This window comes from Eptesicus fuscus, chromosome 10 (assembly GCF_027574615.1).
Source record: "Eptesicus fuscus isolate TK198812 chromosome 10, DD_ASM_mEF_20220401, whole genome shotgun sequence".
NCBI lineage: Eukaryota > Metazoa > Chordata > Mammalia > Chiroptera > Vespertilionidae > Eptesicus > Eptesicus fuscus.
The window spans coordinates 55,433,336-55,452,404 of record NC_072482.1 but is presented as its reverse complement, the minus strand read 5'-3'; the positions used below and the strand labels follow the sequence as shown (position 1 = coordinate 55,452,404).

The 19,069-nt window shown below is 35.8% G+C and overlaps 1 protein-coding gene and 1 pseudogene across 2 annotated transcripts in view; one reads left to right on the top strand and one right to left on the bottom strand.

Moving 5' to 3' along the window:
* The window catches only part of GRIK2 (glutamate ionotropic receptor kainate type subunit 2), a 571,111-nt gene that overhangs the window by 130,007 nt on the left and 422,035 nt on the right, over positions 1–19,069 (bottom strand). For both annotated transcript variants that reach the window (XM_054722387.1, XM_054722388.1), the window contains exon 11: positions 3,938–4,161. In XM_054722387.1, the coding sequence (XP_054578362.1) occupies positions 3,938–4,161 (224 nt within the window). The remainder of the gene's footprint in view (positions 1–3,937; positions 4,162–19,069) is intronic.
* On the top strand, positions 5,585–6,026 carry LOC114230953 (GTP-binding protein SAR1b-like; annotated as a pseudogene).

Sequence of the window (19,069 nt, the reverse complement as noted above, 5' to 3'; positions counted from 1 at the left end):
GACTGAAATGGTGTTACAGTAAGAGGTGGGCAAGTTGGTGACAAAGGCACACAACAAAATTGGCATGGCATTTCATTTCAATGTGACAATTGTCTTTTTGACAGCAGATTAGTTTAACATTGAACATCCCACCAAAACAGTAATCCATTTCCAAGTGCATAATAATTCATTGTTGCCCTTCACCGTACATTAAATGTCACCCATCATTGTGACAGGAATATAAAAGCTATTGCACATTCGTCAGGAGCCAAGATCAAAGCTGTTAATGCAAGCACTTTGGACACGGTTTTCTGAACTTGGTTAAACCATCAAAAACACTATGTTTAGAACATCTTTACTTCTGAGTGCCCAGAAAAATACAGAATACTTTTACAAGTGTAAGGACTCTCAGTAAGGCAATAGCCTCGTCATCTTGTGACCACAGACCATGTTGGAGCCAAAACATATGTCACAACTGTCCTGGTGGTCACAGTAATAATAAACCCTCGAGCAGATTCTAAGGATAACATCCTCTGTGGCATAATGCGGTTATACAATAATTCTAATGTTTTTAAAAAATGCAAAGCAAGTAAATGCAAAAGTACATAAGAAATTTGTATATTCTTTTTTACTTAGAAAAACTAATGTTATGTATTTGACACCTTAAATATTTTTGATGTGCTATTCTTCCTAAGAAGGTCAGGTTAGTCAATGTTGATTACCTTTTTTTACTTTTTCCTATTTTGACCATATCCATTTGTTCACTTAATAATGTAAGAAATTTCTGTGTAATGATACCCTTACTACAAAATTTAATATAGTATTATTTTTCTTTTCCAGAGTTTATTTGCCTTTTTTAAATTCCAACTTTAAAATAAAATATGCAATGTTCTCATATACTCATTGGATAATTATTAAGGTTACATCAATCCTGTTGGAGGGAAACGAATGTACTATTATTCCTTTATTTTAAGTTTGGTCTTTAGTTATTCATCTCTGTATAACAAACTACTAAGAATCATAAACCAAGATTTACATGTTGTATTTCAGAACAGCTCTGGTTGTCTTTGAGACAATTATAGTTAAAATATTAAAATTTTTCTAATATTATAGGAATTTAAATTGACTCACCTTATAAATAGTTTCTATTGTATCAATAGTATCTGTTCTTTCTTAAAGGAAATATTTGAAGCAAGGTGAAAAATACCTCTCATTGTTAGTGTAAAGGGTGGTTTCCCTGACCAGTTTTTATATGATTAACTGACATTTTTATACTAATATACCTAGGTTAAAGAAAAAAGAATAGAAAGAGGGAAGTGTTTAGGGGCAAATATGATAGCTACAAGCCCATCACAGGCAAGATTTCTTTCTAATCCTCTGCCAGCCAAGAGCTATTGTTAGGACACCTGGGATGCCATTCTGTCTAGAACGCAGTATCCCAGGTTCATCTTTACTCCTAAACTTATTTAGCTTCTTCAGATAAGCATGCTGGTTATGTCATTATGCTATAATCAATAATGCAACTGTTTGCAAGGGAACATAGATTATAAAACCATGCCAAGAAAAACAAATAAGACCATATATCTTTGTTAATACTGATTTAAAAATTTAGAGTATGTGTTAAGTATTTTTTAGGATTATCTTTTCCATATAAAATAATAATGGTGATGGAAAATTTTATAAAGGTATCAGTCACAATCAACTTTTAAATCCAAGTTTTAAAAACAAATTCTAACAATATGATCAGTTCTTAATTATCATAAAATTAGTATTGTTAATACTGTGATATAGCAGATAATTCAATAAACCTAAAATCTGGTATTCTAATGATAACAAACAATTTGAAGAATGCTTTATTTTTTATCATTGTGTATTTCTCTCCACTGAAATATGATACAAGTCATTTTAAAAATATTTAAATATATTTAAAAATTTAATTTTTAAAAAAATGTATATTTAAATATGGCATTCATAAAAATATTTAGGTAATTATAAAATATTTTATGAATTTCATTCAAGGCCAATGGTATTTATTCTTTGGTAAAATGAAAATACTACATTTACTGTGAATTGGTAACAAATATCACAATTCCATTTAAATTAAAAAGGTAATTAAGTTCTAAAATTTAAAATAGGAATTTTTTCTTTATTTGCACATCATGAACTTCTCCCGTGGTAGCAAGAATTCAGTACCATGTCAGAGTGGATTTTAATTATACAAATTCATTTGGTTTGGAGGTTTAGTTTAGAATTTAAAAGGACTTTAAGAAATTTTCTTTTAATCTAAGATTTTACTGCATTTTTAAAAACTTGGCAATCTTCAAAGTATTTAATGTTGAGAATTGAACAAAATATTTTGAGAAATATCTATAAAGAGTTTATTTTTATATATATATATTATTTTATCAAGTATGTCTAATATTATTTATTATTTAATATAGACTATCTAACCATTTAGTATATAATAGAAACAGGTGTACCTGAAGATTTTTTCTAAACTTTGGTTTTTTTCTATACTTTGCAGTATTTATTTTTCTGTCGGTCCTGTGGACAGGTTTCAGTGATCTTTAGCCATTGAAGAATTTAAACTGCGATCCTTGAACTCATATGTATTCTGAATACATATGAAATAAGATAGCTCATGTTAGTCACTATAAAAATGATATACTTTGACCAAAGATGCTCAAAAATGAGAAGGCTATTTTATTTTCAAAAGACATGGAAAAAACAAGCTCAAAGCTTAAGAATTTGATACTCTAATATCTCCATTTTAGGAACAGAAACTTCAAATAAAAATGTTAACAATCTGTACCATAGAGCTATAAAAGTTATATGTATAAATGGTTCCAATACAAATTTTCAGTCAAAGGTAAATGATAATTGTCTGAAGGACTCAAGTATTAATAGTGAACCAATTAGGTGAAATATACATTTGTATAATATTTATGTGTAAATATATGAAAATATTTGTGTATAACTATAAAAAGAAAATATATAAAAATACATAAGAATATTATGCTACTTCTATAACTGATTTTATTTTCTTTTTAATTGAGTGAACAAAATGTTTTTTACTGCTGGGAAAATTGATATCGTTTCATTGTAAAATTAATAAGTTCAAAGAAAGATCAATATCCTTAGTGTTACCTTGATTGGCAGTACCTATTTAATGTAAATTTTTAAAATACATATTTTATTTTAATGATAGGGAAAAACACATTTATAGTCGTATATTATCAAACTTATCAACATGAAAGATCTATAGTAGAATTCTAACTCATGTTGGATTTGGAGCTATCTTTCTGATATGCACTAAAATATAAAAATTCAACGTTTATAATGAATATATTACTTTCAAGTTCATTTCAAGTTCATAGTGTTCTGAGTCCTGAGGGATGGTTTTATGTTCTTAATTAAGGCAAAAGAAAATTAAATCATATTGAAATTAGTTGTTAAAAATTTGATAGTGAGGTAAGCATAAATGAGAAATGATTAAAAATTTCCACCTCCAAAATAACAATAGAGAAGCAAAAGCCACCTCAATTAAGCTATATTATGGATTGTAAAGGCCAAAAAGCTTCCTTTTAAATTTTACCATTTTTTATGAATGATTTATTAATTCAAATTAGTAAAACATACTAATATTTTGCTGTCTGATTCAAGAGAAATCTTCAGAATGAAGAAACGATTTTTATATCATGGTGATTAGGACTTCTTTTAGATTTTGATGAAAAAGAGTAAACTCTACCACAATTATAGCTTATTGACACAACCAGCATTCTTTCTGCCCCAAAAGCCATCCTAGGACACTTTAATAAGTTATGTGACATTTAAAAGTTCATTATTCTTCAGCACCCCCTTGGGAAATAAAAAGAAAACTTATTGTGACTTTTGACAATTATTAGTTAGAAAAAGGAGGTAACAATTGCCAAAAAAATCACAAAAGTGAGCATGTTACCTGGCTATGACAAAGAGCACACAACTGACACCCAAGTAAGCCAGCAGAATATACATCCAGATATCAGGGGAGAGAGGATTCAGGAAGGAGAAGACGCCTGGGTTTGTACCGTTGGGCTTGCGGTACAAAATACTTATTCCAAGTGTCATAAAGGGCTTGGAAAAGTCGATGACCTTCTCGCGAACGTAGGTAATAGCCAGTGGAGCAACTGCAAGGTCAGCTTTCTGTAGAGAGAAACATAAAAAAGAAAAGAAAAATTCTAAGTCACAAGAAAGAAGTCAGTAACCAAATTAAAACAAAGACTTTACACTTGACAATTGTCTCAGTAAAGATTACATTAACATTTAAAACATTCCTCACTGCTTTCCTCTGCTACTCATTTCTATGTGCATCTGGATTAGCAAACCAAGATTTATTGCAAGTATAAAGGGAAAGAAAAAAACCTTATGATGAAAATGCTGAAGAAACAATTATACATTCAGTACCTGAATTATTACACCACTAAAATATACTTACTTTAAATCTCAACTTTAAAAGTCATTTAATATCCTATATAATAAAAGGCTAATATGCAAATTGTCCCTTCGACAAGGAGTTCAACCAGGGGGTGGGGCCAGTTGGCCAACAGCCAGCGGCCCTTCCCTCTGGCCAGCCTGTCTGATCAGCCCCAATCAGGGCGGGCCGGCCGGACTTGACCCATGCACAAATTCATGTACCGGGCCTCTAGTCCATTATAATTTTACAAATATGTTGTTCAAATTCTAAAAGCTTATAATAATAGCTACCTCAAATCATTTAGCTGATAATAAACATCTTTTGTCTTGTTTTAACAAGAAAAAGTGCAGTTAAAAGCATTTAGTTTTCAAATAGTTAACATTGTGAAATCATATTTTAATGTGATGGTGTTTACTGTCCCTGAGTTTTCTTTCTATCCCTCTAATTTGTTTTTATATTATTTAATGAAAATCCTTGCAGCCTTGCCTAAATCTAAATCGCATTAGGAAATGAGTTTTTCAATTTTCATGAAGTCGCTAATTTTCCACGGTAGCTTAAATATGTTAAATTACTAATGTTTTTCACTCATTATGTTATAACCATCTGTCAGGGATGAACTTAAGCTCTAATATATGAAAGAAATAATTAAAATATTTTAAAATAACAAAGGCATCTATTCCATCTATGATGAGAAATTATATTTCTACTTTCCTTTTATTTTTGTAATCATACTGAGTTTTCAGACAATATAGAAATGCTCATTGTAGAGAGCTATAGAGAGACATATCAAATAATAAAAGTGGGCTTCTATTTTTCCTTGGGTCAGGAATTGTTGGAGGACTTGTAGAAGAAACGTCTAAGTGGCTGGGTTTATTGATACTGTTACTTTGGGTAGTATTTGTGTGCATTCCTGAGGGTGTAGCAGAAAGAGGAACCACTCAGATGCTTGGATAGAGGATCTTTGAGAGTAGCTTTGGAGAGAGGAAGATATTTCCCTAAGAAAACAGAAAGAGACTACCAGCCCAGAAGGAGCTGACACGAGTTGAGACCACAGCAGCCTTCGCATTTTGCAGTTCGGTTTTGGAAGGTGTAGGGCTTAATCCAAGCAAAGAATTGCATTCCCTCCAATTGCAGAAGCTAAAGAATATGCATATGTCCTTCATCTTTGACTGGATTGACAGTGGTTTCAGCAGTGTGCTACAGTTTCTGGGATTATATAAGAAAACTGGAAAATTGGTATTCCTTTAATTACTTTGGGTATGCATTTATTTGGGATAATGAGGGAGAAACAACATTGCTCCACATGTTAAAACAAAACAAAAGAAGAACTTGATTCACTGATGACTGAAGAAACCATTACTATGTGTCTATACTAATTCTTGAGAATAAGATCTACAGACCTCAAGCCATCAGTGAAGAGAGGTTATGAGAAATGTTTGGTTTAGATGGTCAGACAATAGAAAAGGATAGCATATCTCTGAAAAAACTGGATGCCTAGCCCTAGGAACTTTAAATGTGCAACTTGCTCATTAGGCAAGGCTACAGAGAAGGTTTCCACTGGGTGACACATAATATCTTTATACTAGAGGCCTAGTGCATGAAATTCGTGCATGGGGGTGTGTGTACCTCAGCCCAGCCTGTACCCTCTCCAATCTGGGACCCCTCAAGGGATGTCCAACTGCCTGTTTAGGCATGATCCCGGTAGAATCGGGCCTAAACGGGCAGTTGGACATCCCTCTCAAAATCCAGTACTGCTGGCTCCCAACTGCTCACCTACCTGCCTTCCTGATTGCCCCTAACCACTCCTCAACCAGCATGATTGATGCCTAACTGCTCCCCTGCCAGCCTGATTGCCCCTAACTGCCCTCCCCTGCAGGCCTGGCCCCCCAAACTGCCCTCCCCTGCAGGCCTGGGTCCCCCCCAACTGTCCTCCCCTGCAGGCCTGGGTCCCCCCACAACTGCCCTTCCCTGCAGGCCGGGTCACCCCAAACTTCCCTCCTCTGCAGGCCTGGCCCCTCCCCACTGCCCCCCCCTTGCTGGCCATCTTGTGGCTGCCATCTTGTGTCCACATAGGGGCATCCATCTTTGACCACATAGGGGCAGCCATCTTGTGTGTTGGAGTGATGGTCAATTTGCATATTACTATTTTATTAGATAGGATATATCTTTATATGTATATGTGTGTATACATAGGATATATCTTTATATATATCTTTATGTATATACTAGAGGTCTGGTGCACAAAATTTGTGCATGGGGGGGTCCCCTCAGCCCAGCCTGCACCCTCTCCAATCTGAGTCCCCTCAGCGGATGTCTGACTGCTGGTTCAGGCCCGATCCCGGGGATTGGGCCTAAACCAGCAGTCGGACATCCCTCTCACATCCTGAACTGCTGGCTCCTAATCGCCCACCTTCCTGCCTGCCTGGTCCCCTATCCCCCCTCCCCACTGGCCTGATTGCCCCTCACTGCCTCTGCGTGCTGGCCTGATTGCCCCTAACTGCCCTCCTTGCCAGGCTGGTTGCCCCCAACTCCCCCAGCTGCCGGCCTGGTTGCCCCCAACTGCCGGCCTGGTTGCCCCCAACTGCACTTCCCCCGCTGGCCTGGTCACCTCTTACTGCTCCCCCTGCTGGCCTGGTCATCCCCAACTGACAGGAGGGAGATTCTCATATACATTTTACTAACTTACTTTCATCTCTGACACTTCTATTAGAGAGAAAGGGCAATAGCAATATTAAAATATTTCCTCTAATTAATTCCCTTTTAATGTGCACAATTTTCGTGCACTGGGCAACTAGTATATTAATAATAGTGACCAGACATATATAAAATTTCAAAATTTACTCAGCATTGCTTAAAATAAAATTTTGATTCCAAATATAAAATTGAAAAGAGACAAAAATTATATAGTAAAATACTTTCATTTACAAAAGAAATTAGTCTTTAGGAAAAAGCTATAAACAGACACTTCTAAACATTTCATAAATAATAAATGGATCAACAGACAATTATGCATCTATGTAATGAAATATTATTCAGCAATAAAAAGAAGTGAGCTATCAAGCCATCAAAGACATGGAAGAAGCTTAAAAGCATGTGACTAAGTGAAAGCTATCAGTCTTTAAAGGTTTTATAGAGAATGATTCCAACTACATGACATTTTGGAAAAGGCAAAACCATGGAGAATAAAAAGATCTGTGGTTGCCAAAGTTTCAAGACAACAGGGAAAAAAATGAATAGATGCAACATATAACATTTTTAGGGCAGTAAAACTACGCTGCTAAAACTACAATGGTGGGTACATAACACTGTAAATCCATAAAACTGAGCAACACAAAGAATGAATTCTAATGTAAACTATAGATGTCAGCCAATAATAATGTATAAATAGTGGTTCATCAAATGTAACAAAAGTACTATACTAATCGAAGCAGTTTATAAGAGAAACTAGGGGGAGGAGGGTGGTAGGATGGGAGAAGGTATATGGAAATTCTATTTTCTGCACAGTTTTTATATAAACCTAAAACCTCTCTAATACCTTCTTCATCATTGTCTATTAATTTTTTAAAAAAGAACAATTGGTTGTTTTAACTACATCCCCAGTCAGTGGGATTTAATGAGTTATGTGGATTAATTAATTAGAACTTAGTTGTTATTATTAATAGCAAAACACATAAACTTATTAAACATTAATTGTCAAAAATAAGCAGCCTCTAATTGCACATCAAATATATTTTTAAATACATGTAAACAATCTTCAGGATTATCTTGCAGCAGAAAATATGAGTATTTACTTATACATAATAGCATTCTCCATAAATAAGATCTAACTTCATTACAAGTCTACCAATAATATAATCATTTTGAAATCTAATCAAAATGTCATTATAATTAAGATGTTTATAATGATAGATGTGGTATTTTCTCATCAAATTTCATATTATTAAAGGCTGAGCAGTGGAAGAAAAGAGTCTGATGGTAAAATGAAATAATTCAAGAAGTTTATATCTTTATAGATACAGGTTATGATTTTATGAAAATATATTCAGTAATTGATTTTATTATTTTAAGGAATAAAGTAATCTTGTATTAGAAGAAGCTAGTGGTCAAAATTATTTTAGAATCTATTTCAGCAAAAGAAAAATAAATGTAAGTAAATTGTTATGTCATATGAATAGTACAAAGAAAAGGGAAAGCTCACCTCTACCTGATTGAGTTAGCAAAGGATTTACCAAATCATTCTACCTATTATACTAGTGGTGCAGCTTAAAGAAAGTCTGAGTTGACAAAGGCTTGAATTGGTAGGGTGGCAGCAGCAGGCAAAAGAAATATCAAAGTAGTAGGTAGCATTAAATGTGGCCATTAGGGGTCAAGACGGAGTTATATTCTTTGCCCAAATCACTTCCATTAATCCTCAAAGCAGCTTTACCAGATTTGTAATGTGATTTTCTTTTTATAGGTGAAAAAAACAATTGTGAGAGTTTAAAAAAGTATGGCGCCCAGACAGCATGGCTCGGTGGTCACTATTTGACTCCTAGTCAGGGCACATGCCGGGGTTGCAGGCTCGATCCCCATTGGGGGGTCATTTGGGAGGTGGCTGATTCATGATACTCTATCATCAGTGATGTTTCTATCTCTCTCCATCTCCCTTCCTTTCGAAGAAAACAATACAAATATATTTTAAAATGTATGGCTCCACAGATGACTTAAGTATACTCATTTCCCACTATTTTTCTTGTATAATCATTCAAATGCATCATAACCATTTGTTCTGCTACATTCTTTCTGTATTTCCCAGCCCAAAATGATCTTTCCTTTTTGTCACTATACAAATTCTATGAGACACATCTCCGTTTGTTTTTGTTTTTTCTGTGAACCTTTCCTGAACATTCTATAAACATTAATTTCTTCTAAATGAATTTTTATAGCACTTGTAAACTTAACCATGTAACTGAACCTGTTAACAATACTTTATGTTGTGTTATTGCTGATTTGTTTTCACATTTAACTCAACTAATATGAGCTGAAAGGTTTGACTGTACCTATCGTTGTAATTGTATTGTTTCTGTTTCAATGAGAATGTAATCACTTTGACACCTACAGGCATTCCCTTCGATAAAAGCACAGAGCTCTGAAGGGAATGGCAAAGTATTTCTCCCTGGAAATTTCACAAAGATGTCTGGGAAGTAACTACATTATTAATTTAATAAGTATTGATTTAATATTCTATCATTCCATGTGAAACTCTTCCAAATTGTCTTATGCAGGCCTATGATCATAATCATTCTAACATCCTTCAGGCCCTAGACAAAATCTGACACTTAGAAACTGCTTAGTAAATATTTGCTGAATACAGTTTCCATTTAACTTACTAAAATTTTCAAAGAAAATCACTCAGAGAATTTTTACATTAAACTCTTTTTCTGATCTTACCCTAGAAGTAAGATTTATTGGTACAGTAATACAATTTCTAGTGAACTAACCGTCTAGGGAGGATAGAATAATTCTTTTTATGGAGTTATATAGCTAATGGCAATCATTTGATTAAAGTCTCATAGAAAAATGGTAACTTTACATTTTGATCATTATTCAATTCTCTAATACAAAAATAGATAAAAGCATATCTTAATGAATAGCACAGTAACTCCAAATTTGATCATATTGAGAACATTTATGAAGTCCTACTAATCAGAGAACATAATAACATTATTTTTGATCTGATCCAGGAAACTTCTTAAGTAGCCTACTGTAAGTTCTTATAATTTAACAACAAAAACCCAGTTCTATGTATTCTTTTCTTTCCTATGATGTTTTGAAATCCTTAAGTGGGTAAAATAATTAAGGTAGCAACTGCATATGGATTAATTGGAAATATTTTAACTCAAGATATTTAACCAGGTTAATTATACATATTAATATCACTTATAAGTGAGATCACACCTTCCAAAACTGTTTGCAATATATAATGTGAACAAAAGCTTTGCCTCTGTGTGCACTTTTAGGAAACATAGTTCACTTTTTGTACATATGGCAAACAATCTCTAGCACTATCTACCTAGTCACACCTTCATACCTCCTGGACTCTTAACAAGGCCTCCTAATTGGTTCCCTGCTTTCATTCTTGTCCAACTAGAGTCTGTTCTTTGGGCCAGTTCGCCCCCAACTGTCCTCCCCTGCCAGCGTGGTTGCCCCAAAATGCCCTCCCCTGCAGGCCTGGTCACCCCCAACTGCCCTCTCCTGCTGGCCCAATAGCCCACATCTGCCCTCCCCTGCCAGCCTGATTGCCACGACCCGCCTCCTCTGCCGGGACCCACCTCCTCTACGCAAGGCGGCAGAGACACCAGGACTGGCTTCCTCCATGCCACGTGGAACTGCAGGACCCCCAGGCCTCACCACAAAGCAGCCACCGGGCCCCACCTCCATGTGCACATGGCCATCTTGTGGTGGCCATCTTGTGGCAGCCATCTTTGTGGCAGCCATCTTGTGATAATGTCATGTGCGAGGGCACAAGGGCCACCTAGGCTTTTATTAGTGTGTGTGTGTGTGTGTGTGTGTGTGTGTATGTATATATGTATATATATATATATATATATATATATATATATATATATATATATTAATCCTTATAGTTATATTTAAACCTACATGAAAAATAAGGAAATATACACAATACTATTCAAACTTTAAAATATCATGTATTTATCAAGCATGTACTTGAGAAGAGATAGATGATAGATGGCTTCTTTGAAACAAATTTATGTGCAAAGATTCAAAATAAAAAATTAGAAGCAACTTAAAATATTACTTAAAATGTCAGGTTATTTATTGAACCCATGAAACTTTCACAGAATTTCTTGTTACTGATTTAAGCTGTTATTTCTTCTATATATTTTCTGCTAAGCCTTTTTTCATTTCTCCATTTAAATGCTATGGGAACACAACCAGTGGACCAAGAAACAATTACTAGCACTATGATGAATGACTATGAACTACAAGAAACCTTCTTAATGGAACTGTGAACTTATAATTCTGATCTGGTATATCATTCTTCAGGGGATAATGGATTAAGCACATTGAATTTCCAGGATCTATTTTAAAATAATAGGTGAATTATAACAGTTATAAATAATCAATGATATAAATTACTATTATGATCAGTTTATTTAAAAACAGAATATTAGCTAATATAGAATAATTTTAAAATTGAGTTCAGAACAATATTACTTAGAACATTCCTCACAATAACAAAATTTCCTTGTCAAAGTATTATCAAAGTTTAACTATGCCCCAGGCCAAAGGTAAAGTATAGGGCACACAGGCATTAAAATTAATTCTCTAACAAAAATATTTTGTAACATGTTTTCTCTGATTCCTATAACTAATAAAATTCCCTGAATCTGCACTTTTAAATTAAGTTTTGTAAAGGTTTAAATACAACTACTCAATCTTTGTTTAAGAAAAAATTAAACTATGAGGGAGAATATGTAAAATGTCCCCACCTATCTGAAGTCATTCATTCACTTATTCATTTATCATTGCACAATTCACCAATTTATTAAACAAACGTTTATTCCAGAGTGACTGCTCTCTAATAAGAGTTCTTCTAGATGGTCATAACACTACAAAGATAAAATGAAGGGATAGACAAAAAATAGAAGATGTAATTTCTGGTAGTAAAGGGTGTTATGAAGGACAATAAAGCATGGTAAGAGAATCAGAATGTGACTAGGGGAGAAAAGGAGGCCACTGTTTTTAATAAGATGGAGAGAGACGACCTCTCCAAGGTCCTGGCACTGAGTTGAGACTTCTAAGGTCAGGGGGAAGGCCCTGTGAGGTCTGAACAGAGTAGTCTTGGCAGAGGGCCTTGCGAGTTACAAAGGTTCTGCGTGTAAATGAGCTGATTATGCTAGAGGTGCAGCACACATGTCTATAACCCTCCCGATCACCTCCCAATTTCATCATCCTATTGATCCTCTCCAGAAAAATCCCACCGAAGTATGAAACTCCACATGAAAACATACTCCAATCTTAAACAAAAGATGACAGATTTAGAAGAGAAAATTTGTGTTATTGCACCTCTCATTTCAGTCTCAGTATATTTTTACACAATGAAATAGCATTGTTATTTATTCTTTATCTTTACCCTATAAATGTGATTTCTTTAAATTAATTTGTTCAAATTCAACTGCAAGAAAATTAATTGTGCCTTAGAATTTGGTAAAATATTATACAACCTGTTAAATATTTAAGATAAACAATATTTCCATGATGTGATAACTTAGCATTATATAAATAACTAGAGGCCTGGTGCATGAAATTTGTGCATGGTGGGGGCAGGGGGTCCCCCTCAGCCCAGTTTGCACCCTCTCCAATCTGGGACATCCCTCTCACAATCCGAGACTACTGGCTCCTAACTGCTCACCTGCCTGCCTGCCTTCCTGATCACCCCTAACTGACTCCCTGCCAGCCTGGTTGTCCCCATATACCCCCCCCCCTACCGGCCTGGTCACCCCCACTGCCCCCCCTGCCAGTCTGGTCACCTCTCACTGCCACCCCTGCCAGCCTGGTTGCCTCCAACTGCCCCCCTGCTGGCCTAGTCACCCCCAACTGTCCCCCCCGCTGGCCTGGTTGCCCCCTTCTGCTCCCCCAGCTGGCCTGGTCACCCCTTCTGCAGCCCTGCTGGCCTGGTTGCCACCAACTGCCCCCCCCTGCTGGCCTGGTCGCCCCTCACTGACCCCCCTAACAGCTGGTTGCCCAATGCAGCCTGCTGTTCGGTCATTTGGTCATCCCTCACTAACCCCCCTGCCAACCTGGTTGCCCCACACAGCCTTCTGTTCAGTCGTTTGGTCACCCCTCACTAACCCCCCTGTCAGCCTGGTTGCCCCTAACTGCCCCCCCGCTGCCGGTCTAGTCGCCCCTCACTGCCACCCCTGCCAGCCTGGTCACCCCAACTTCCCACCCTGCAGGCCTGGTCATCCCCAACTGTCCCCCTGCCAGCCCGGTCACCTCCAACTGCCCCCCTCTGCTGGCCTGGTTGCCCCTCACTGCACCCCCTGTCGGCCTGGTTGCCGCCAACTGCCCTCCCCCACCCCCGCCAGCCTGGTCACCCCTCACTGCCCCCTTCTGCTGGCCTGGTTGCCCCACACAGCCTGCTGTTCGGTCGTTTGGTCATCGCTCACTAACCCCCGCTGCCGTCCTGGTTGCCCCAAGCAGCCTGCTGTTCAGTCATTTGGTCGTCCCTCACTAACCCCCCTGTTGGCCTTGTCGCCCCACACAGCCTGCTGTTTGGTTGTTACTGTAAGGGCATACTGAAAATTTTGCATATTACCCTTTTATTAGTATAGATAATAGAAAGAAAGAAAAATGAATGGAAGGAACTGTGCACAGTATTTCTGAAACTGTGACATGACGTTACTCCTATATCGCCTATCTGACCATCAGTGCCTACAAAGATCTTCTCTTAACAAGAACAAAGTCACTGTTTTCTGTCAATGTCATTGAGAAATAGCAATTTCATCCTAGCATATTTGAATAATTCAAGTATAATAACTGAGTTGAGGTCACTTCCATACTTCGTTAATAAAAATTGAGGCCGTTCTTGTATTTCTTTATTTGATTTTAATAATATATCACTATATATTTAAGAATACTTGAATAACTCAAAGGTAAATTTAATTATAAATGTTAAAAAACAAAGATGAAAACAGCAAAGAAATTTTTTTCTAATACTAAATGCAACTGTTGTGATAGTTTTTGATAGTAGAAAACTGGATGCAATAAAAAAGGGTCTTTAAGATAAAAGTTATCTTGAAAAGCAGCCAAATTTCAGGGTAATGAAAATAAGCTCCTCATTCATAAGTATTTCAGATAGAACCTCTGATATCCAATAGTATCCAATAGTAAATACCAGTAACATGCTGGAGAAAATACTACTATATTTCAAGGCTACCAATTCTTACCTTTTTTTTTTTTTTATAAATTCATGCATTTTTACAGGATTAAGAGAAAGCTATAATCAATCCATTTATCTTTCCAAATAAAAATTTGCAACAAATACTAAATTATAAAAATATTCTGTGTCCATGATACTTTTCTTTCACTAGTTTAAAAAAGTTATATAAATAGTAAAATAAAATAAGCTTGCATTTTATCAACTATGAAGTAATATGATAGGACCTATCAATCCATATTTATTGGTAGACTAGGCAGAGTGGAGATGCAAAGATATTTAAATGTGATCCCTCCCAAAGCTTATATAAAATTCCTTAAAACAATAAATACCCAGAGGAACTAGAAGAATACAATGAGTTGTATGAGGAAGAGATCAATGGAATGGGTTAGGAGAAGATTCTTGGAATACTTGAGAATTAAACTATGAGTAAGAAAGACCAATATAGCAGCTAATAAGCATAGATTCTAAAATTATTAGTGACTCAAACTTTCCAATCAGCAGTCACAATTTGTTTCCATAGTGGGTGGCCCCAGAGAAGGGTATATAACTTTTACCTGATCAATTCACTATTTGGACAGTAGACCTCAATACCACCTCTTGCTACTTAGCTTCTAAACATTCATTAACAGGATAATGAGTCCCTAACCTGCCCCCTGCCCACCATTTGGGTAAGAGCATTCACTACCAGATTCCAAGGTTTGTTTTTATATCTTCAAACCTATATCATTTAGCTCTTGGTCTTAATCTTCCAGAATTCTATGTCTCTGTCTGTATCCCATTCTCATTGCCATCTGAACTTCACATGGAGCACTTTTAACTCAGGCATAATTCTAGACCAGCACATACTACTTTTGAATCAGGAGCCCCAAGGCTCATAGCTTTGTCAGGGTTATTCTGTGTTTTTGGAATGGATTTTGTTATGGGTATTCATTAAAAAGGAGTCTGTCAAGCTTGAGGTTACTACACTATCTGACAAGAAATAAGGCAGTATTATTTCTAATTATACTATAAACTACTCCTCCTAGTAGTTAAACGTTAGTCAGAATACATAAAGGTAACAGACAGAACTGGGAAGCGGTGACCTAAGACAAGCACCTGGAAAATGGGGAGAATGGTAATGGGAAACAGTGAGAGAGTGCTTCTAGGACAGAGTAGTGAGTTGAGAAAATAGCCCCTTAAGGTCCTGTAAGATAAAGCCTGACAAATACCTACTGTATCTTACAAGTCCAACTAATTAATAAGAGCAATTCTTGATGACATGTTAGTTTAAAATGTATCATGGATAAGATGTGAGCCAATGGAGATACCTAGTGCAGCCAATTGGGTAAACAATTTTGCCTCAGAGGAATTGAAAACAGTGGTTAGAGGTTGAAAGGATTTTTTTTTTAATTGATAAATCACGATTTTAAAAAATACAAATGGAAAATGATCAGGAGACCAAAGCTTTAATGTCTAAAGCAGAGAAAGAGACAGTTGTCTAAAAACTTCTGAATAGATAATTGGAATGGAAAAGAATATTCGTAAGCAGGAGAAGTGCCAATTTCTCCATTAAGCTTAGAAGAGAAGATGAAAGAACAGGTGCCAGTGAAGCAGTGCTTGTCAGATTGATGGTGGAAAATTGAGGCAGGGCATTCTCCTTTAGTGATTGCTACTTCTCTTGGAAGCAGAACAGGTTTCCAAGATAAGAAGCAAGTTAACACTTTAAGACCTGAGAAGCAGAAACAAACATTTGAAAACAGGGTTGCAGAATATAAGAGAGTGTGGTGACTAGAGTTTCTAGCAGCTATGGAAGGCTTGGCCGCTTATTTGGGATTACTATCAGTTTATAGCGGTTCCACTCATCACAACTGCTGGGTTTTCTCCATCTGAGTTTATTCTTCTAAGTCAGATACAGTGAAGAAAATACTAACATTAATACATTTTGAGGAGGGAAAAAGCTATAAACAACAGAAGAAAAATAAATTTGGTATCAGAAGAGTGTGGCTGTAATAATAATCCATAGACAGGAAGCTGAATATGGAGAAATATGAAAGGAGACAATTAATATAGAGAAACAAATCATTAAGCAACTTGTGGGTTTCAGAGGGTCAAAAGCAAGTGTATTTGGGTAAAAAAAAAACATGAAGGAAAAGAGTTGCATTTCTGAATTGATCTAAGAGTTAGTGTACTTTGGGTCATGATAATGATTATGATGTCATTAGAGTCATATATAAATACTATGGGGCTGAGAGGTCCCCTGAATGAATAACTCAAGAAGTTTAAAGACCATCGTGATGGCTCCATCTTCTATAAGGAAAGAGAATTTAGGAGGTCAGACGAATGGTCTCTCCCCTTGAAGTTTCAACAATTTGAACAGCTATAATTCAACAAAGGATTACCTGCTCAATGCACAAACAAGCCTGAAAGATAAACACACTGAAACATCTAAAGGTGGACAAGTGAGAGCAAATTGGGGAGGCGATAGGGAGAAGAGCTCAAAGGAGCCACCGATGCAGCCAGGCAATGATGCAGCCAGGCAATCCGGAGTTCACTGCAGGGCTCAGCCTAAAGAGGGGAAGGATAAACTCTTTAATTATATATAATCATGATTCTTGGATACACTCACATTTGACAGTGGGACATTTCACTACAATTTAAAGGTTGCAATAAAGAATTTATCTTAAACTACAATAAAAAAACAAGGAGCTTTTATTTTCAAGCTGTGATTTTTTTCTCAATTAGCATTCATAAAAAGTGATGTGAGGAACTATTGAATTAAACTTTTTGTTATCATTAAAAAAAAAAAAAAAGAGGGGAAGGAGCAAAGACATTCAGTGAGCACAAAAGCCAAATAGCCAAAGCAATTTTGAGGGGGGAAAAAAAGAACGAAGCCAGAGGTATCACTCTATCTGACATCAAATTATACTATAGAGCTATGATAATCAAAACAGCATGGTATTGGCAGAAAAACAGGCACACAATGGAGCAGAATTGAGAGCCCAGAAATATAATCACATGTATAATTTTTGACAAAGGAACTAAAAGCATACAGTGGAGAAAAGAAAGCTTCTTCAATAAATGGTGCTGTGAAAATTGGAAAGCCTCACAAAAGAATGAAACTAGATTACATTTTGTCTTCATGTACAAAAAGTAATTCAAAATGGATCAAAACCCTAAATAAAAAATCTGAAACAATAAATTACATAGAAGAAAAACTAGGTACTAAACTTATGTACCTTGGTCTTAGAGAACATTTTATGAATTTGACCCCAAAAGCAATGGAAGTAAAGGCAAAAATAAATGAGTAGGACTATATCAAACTAAAAAAGCTTCTGCACAGTGAAAGAAACTGCCAACAAAACAAAAAGGCAACCAAGCTAATGGGAGAAGAGATTTACAAACAACACCTATGACAAGGGTTAATATCCAAGATATATAAAGAACTCATACAACTCAACAGCCAACAAACACACAATCCAATTTAAAAAAAATGTTCAGAGGATCTGAACACTTTTCTAAAGAAGACATACACATGGCTAACAGATATATGAAAAGATGCTCAAATTCACTAGATATTAGGGAAATGCAAATCAAAACTACAATGAGATACCATCTCATACCTGTTAGAATGGCTGTTATCAACAACACAAGTAATTTTAACAAGTGTGGAGCAGTCATGGGGAAAAAGGAACCCTCATTCCATGCTGGTGGAAATGTAAACTGGTATAGCCACTAAGGAAAACAGTATGGAGGTTCCTCAAAAACTTAAGAATAAAGTTACCATATCAGCCAGAAATCCCTCTTCTGGTTATCTACCTGAAAATTTTGAAAACATTTATTCACAAAGATATATGCATCTATATGTTCATTTAAACATGAGGCATTGTCCTTGACAATACAGACTCATAGTTTATTCAGATACTTTTATTCTTTTAAAAACTGTTTTTAGTATAATCTAAAACACATGTATACTGTTTATATATATTCATAAACATATATACACAGTGCATACTGTGTGCATATGTAAATATAGTAAAAATATGTGTGTACTTATAATGTTGTACCAATTACTTTAAAAGTTGTCAATGTCAGTTTATATGTTTTTTTAAATTCTTTATTTTGAAAGTATTACATATGTCTCCTTCCCTCCCCCAATGACCTCTCCCTGTCCAATCCCGCCCCCCAGCATAGGCCCTCACCCCCCTACTATCTGTATCCATTGGTTATGCTTATAGCATGCACACAAGTCTTTGGGTTGAGTGCACCATGATTTACACAGAGACAGTATGACAATATTAGAGCATATCAAAACAGTTATTATCTGTATAATATTACATATTCTAATTAGAAAATTCAACATCAGCTGAATAACAAATCATAAAATATAATTTATATAAAAAGATGCATGGGAATGAATCTACGCTAGCACATGCATAGAGGTAACATCATTTACTTAGGGTCTTGGAATAACATAAAAGTACTGACTGGAAACAAGATACATCATAATTCAAAAAATTCTTTACACAATGACAGACTGATTTGAGAACAGAAAGACACTGGTTGTTTTGTTACTAAGGCTATTCCTGGCAGTTATCCAGGGATTACAACTGCACAACCTTACAAACAGCATAAAAATTGACTGTTTGAACAAAGGGGCGCTGCAGGATAATGAGTAGTGCACAGCATTTCTCATTGCGCATTGATGAGCT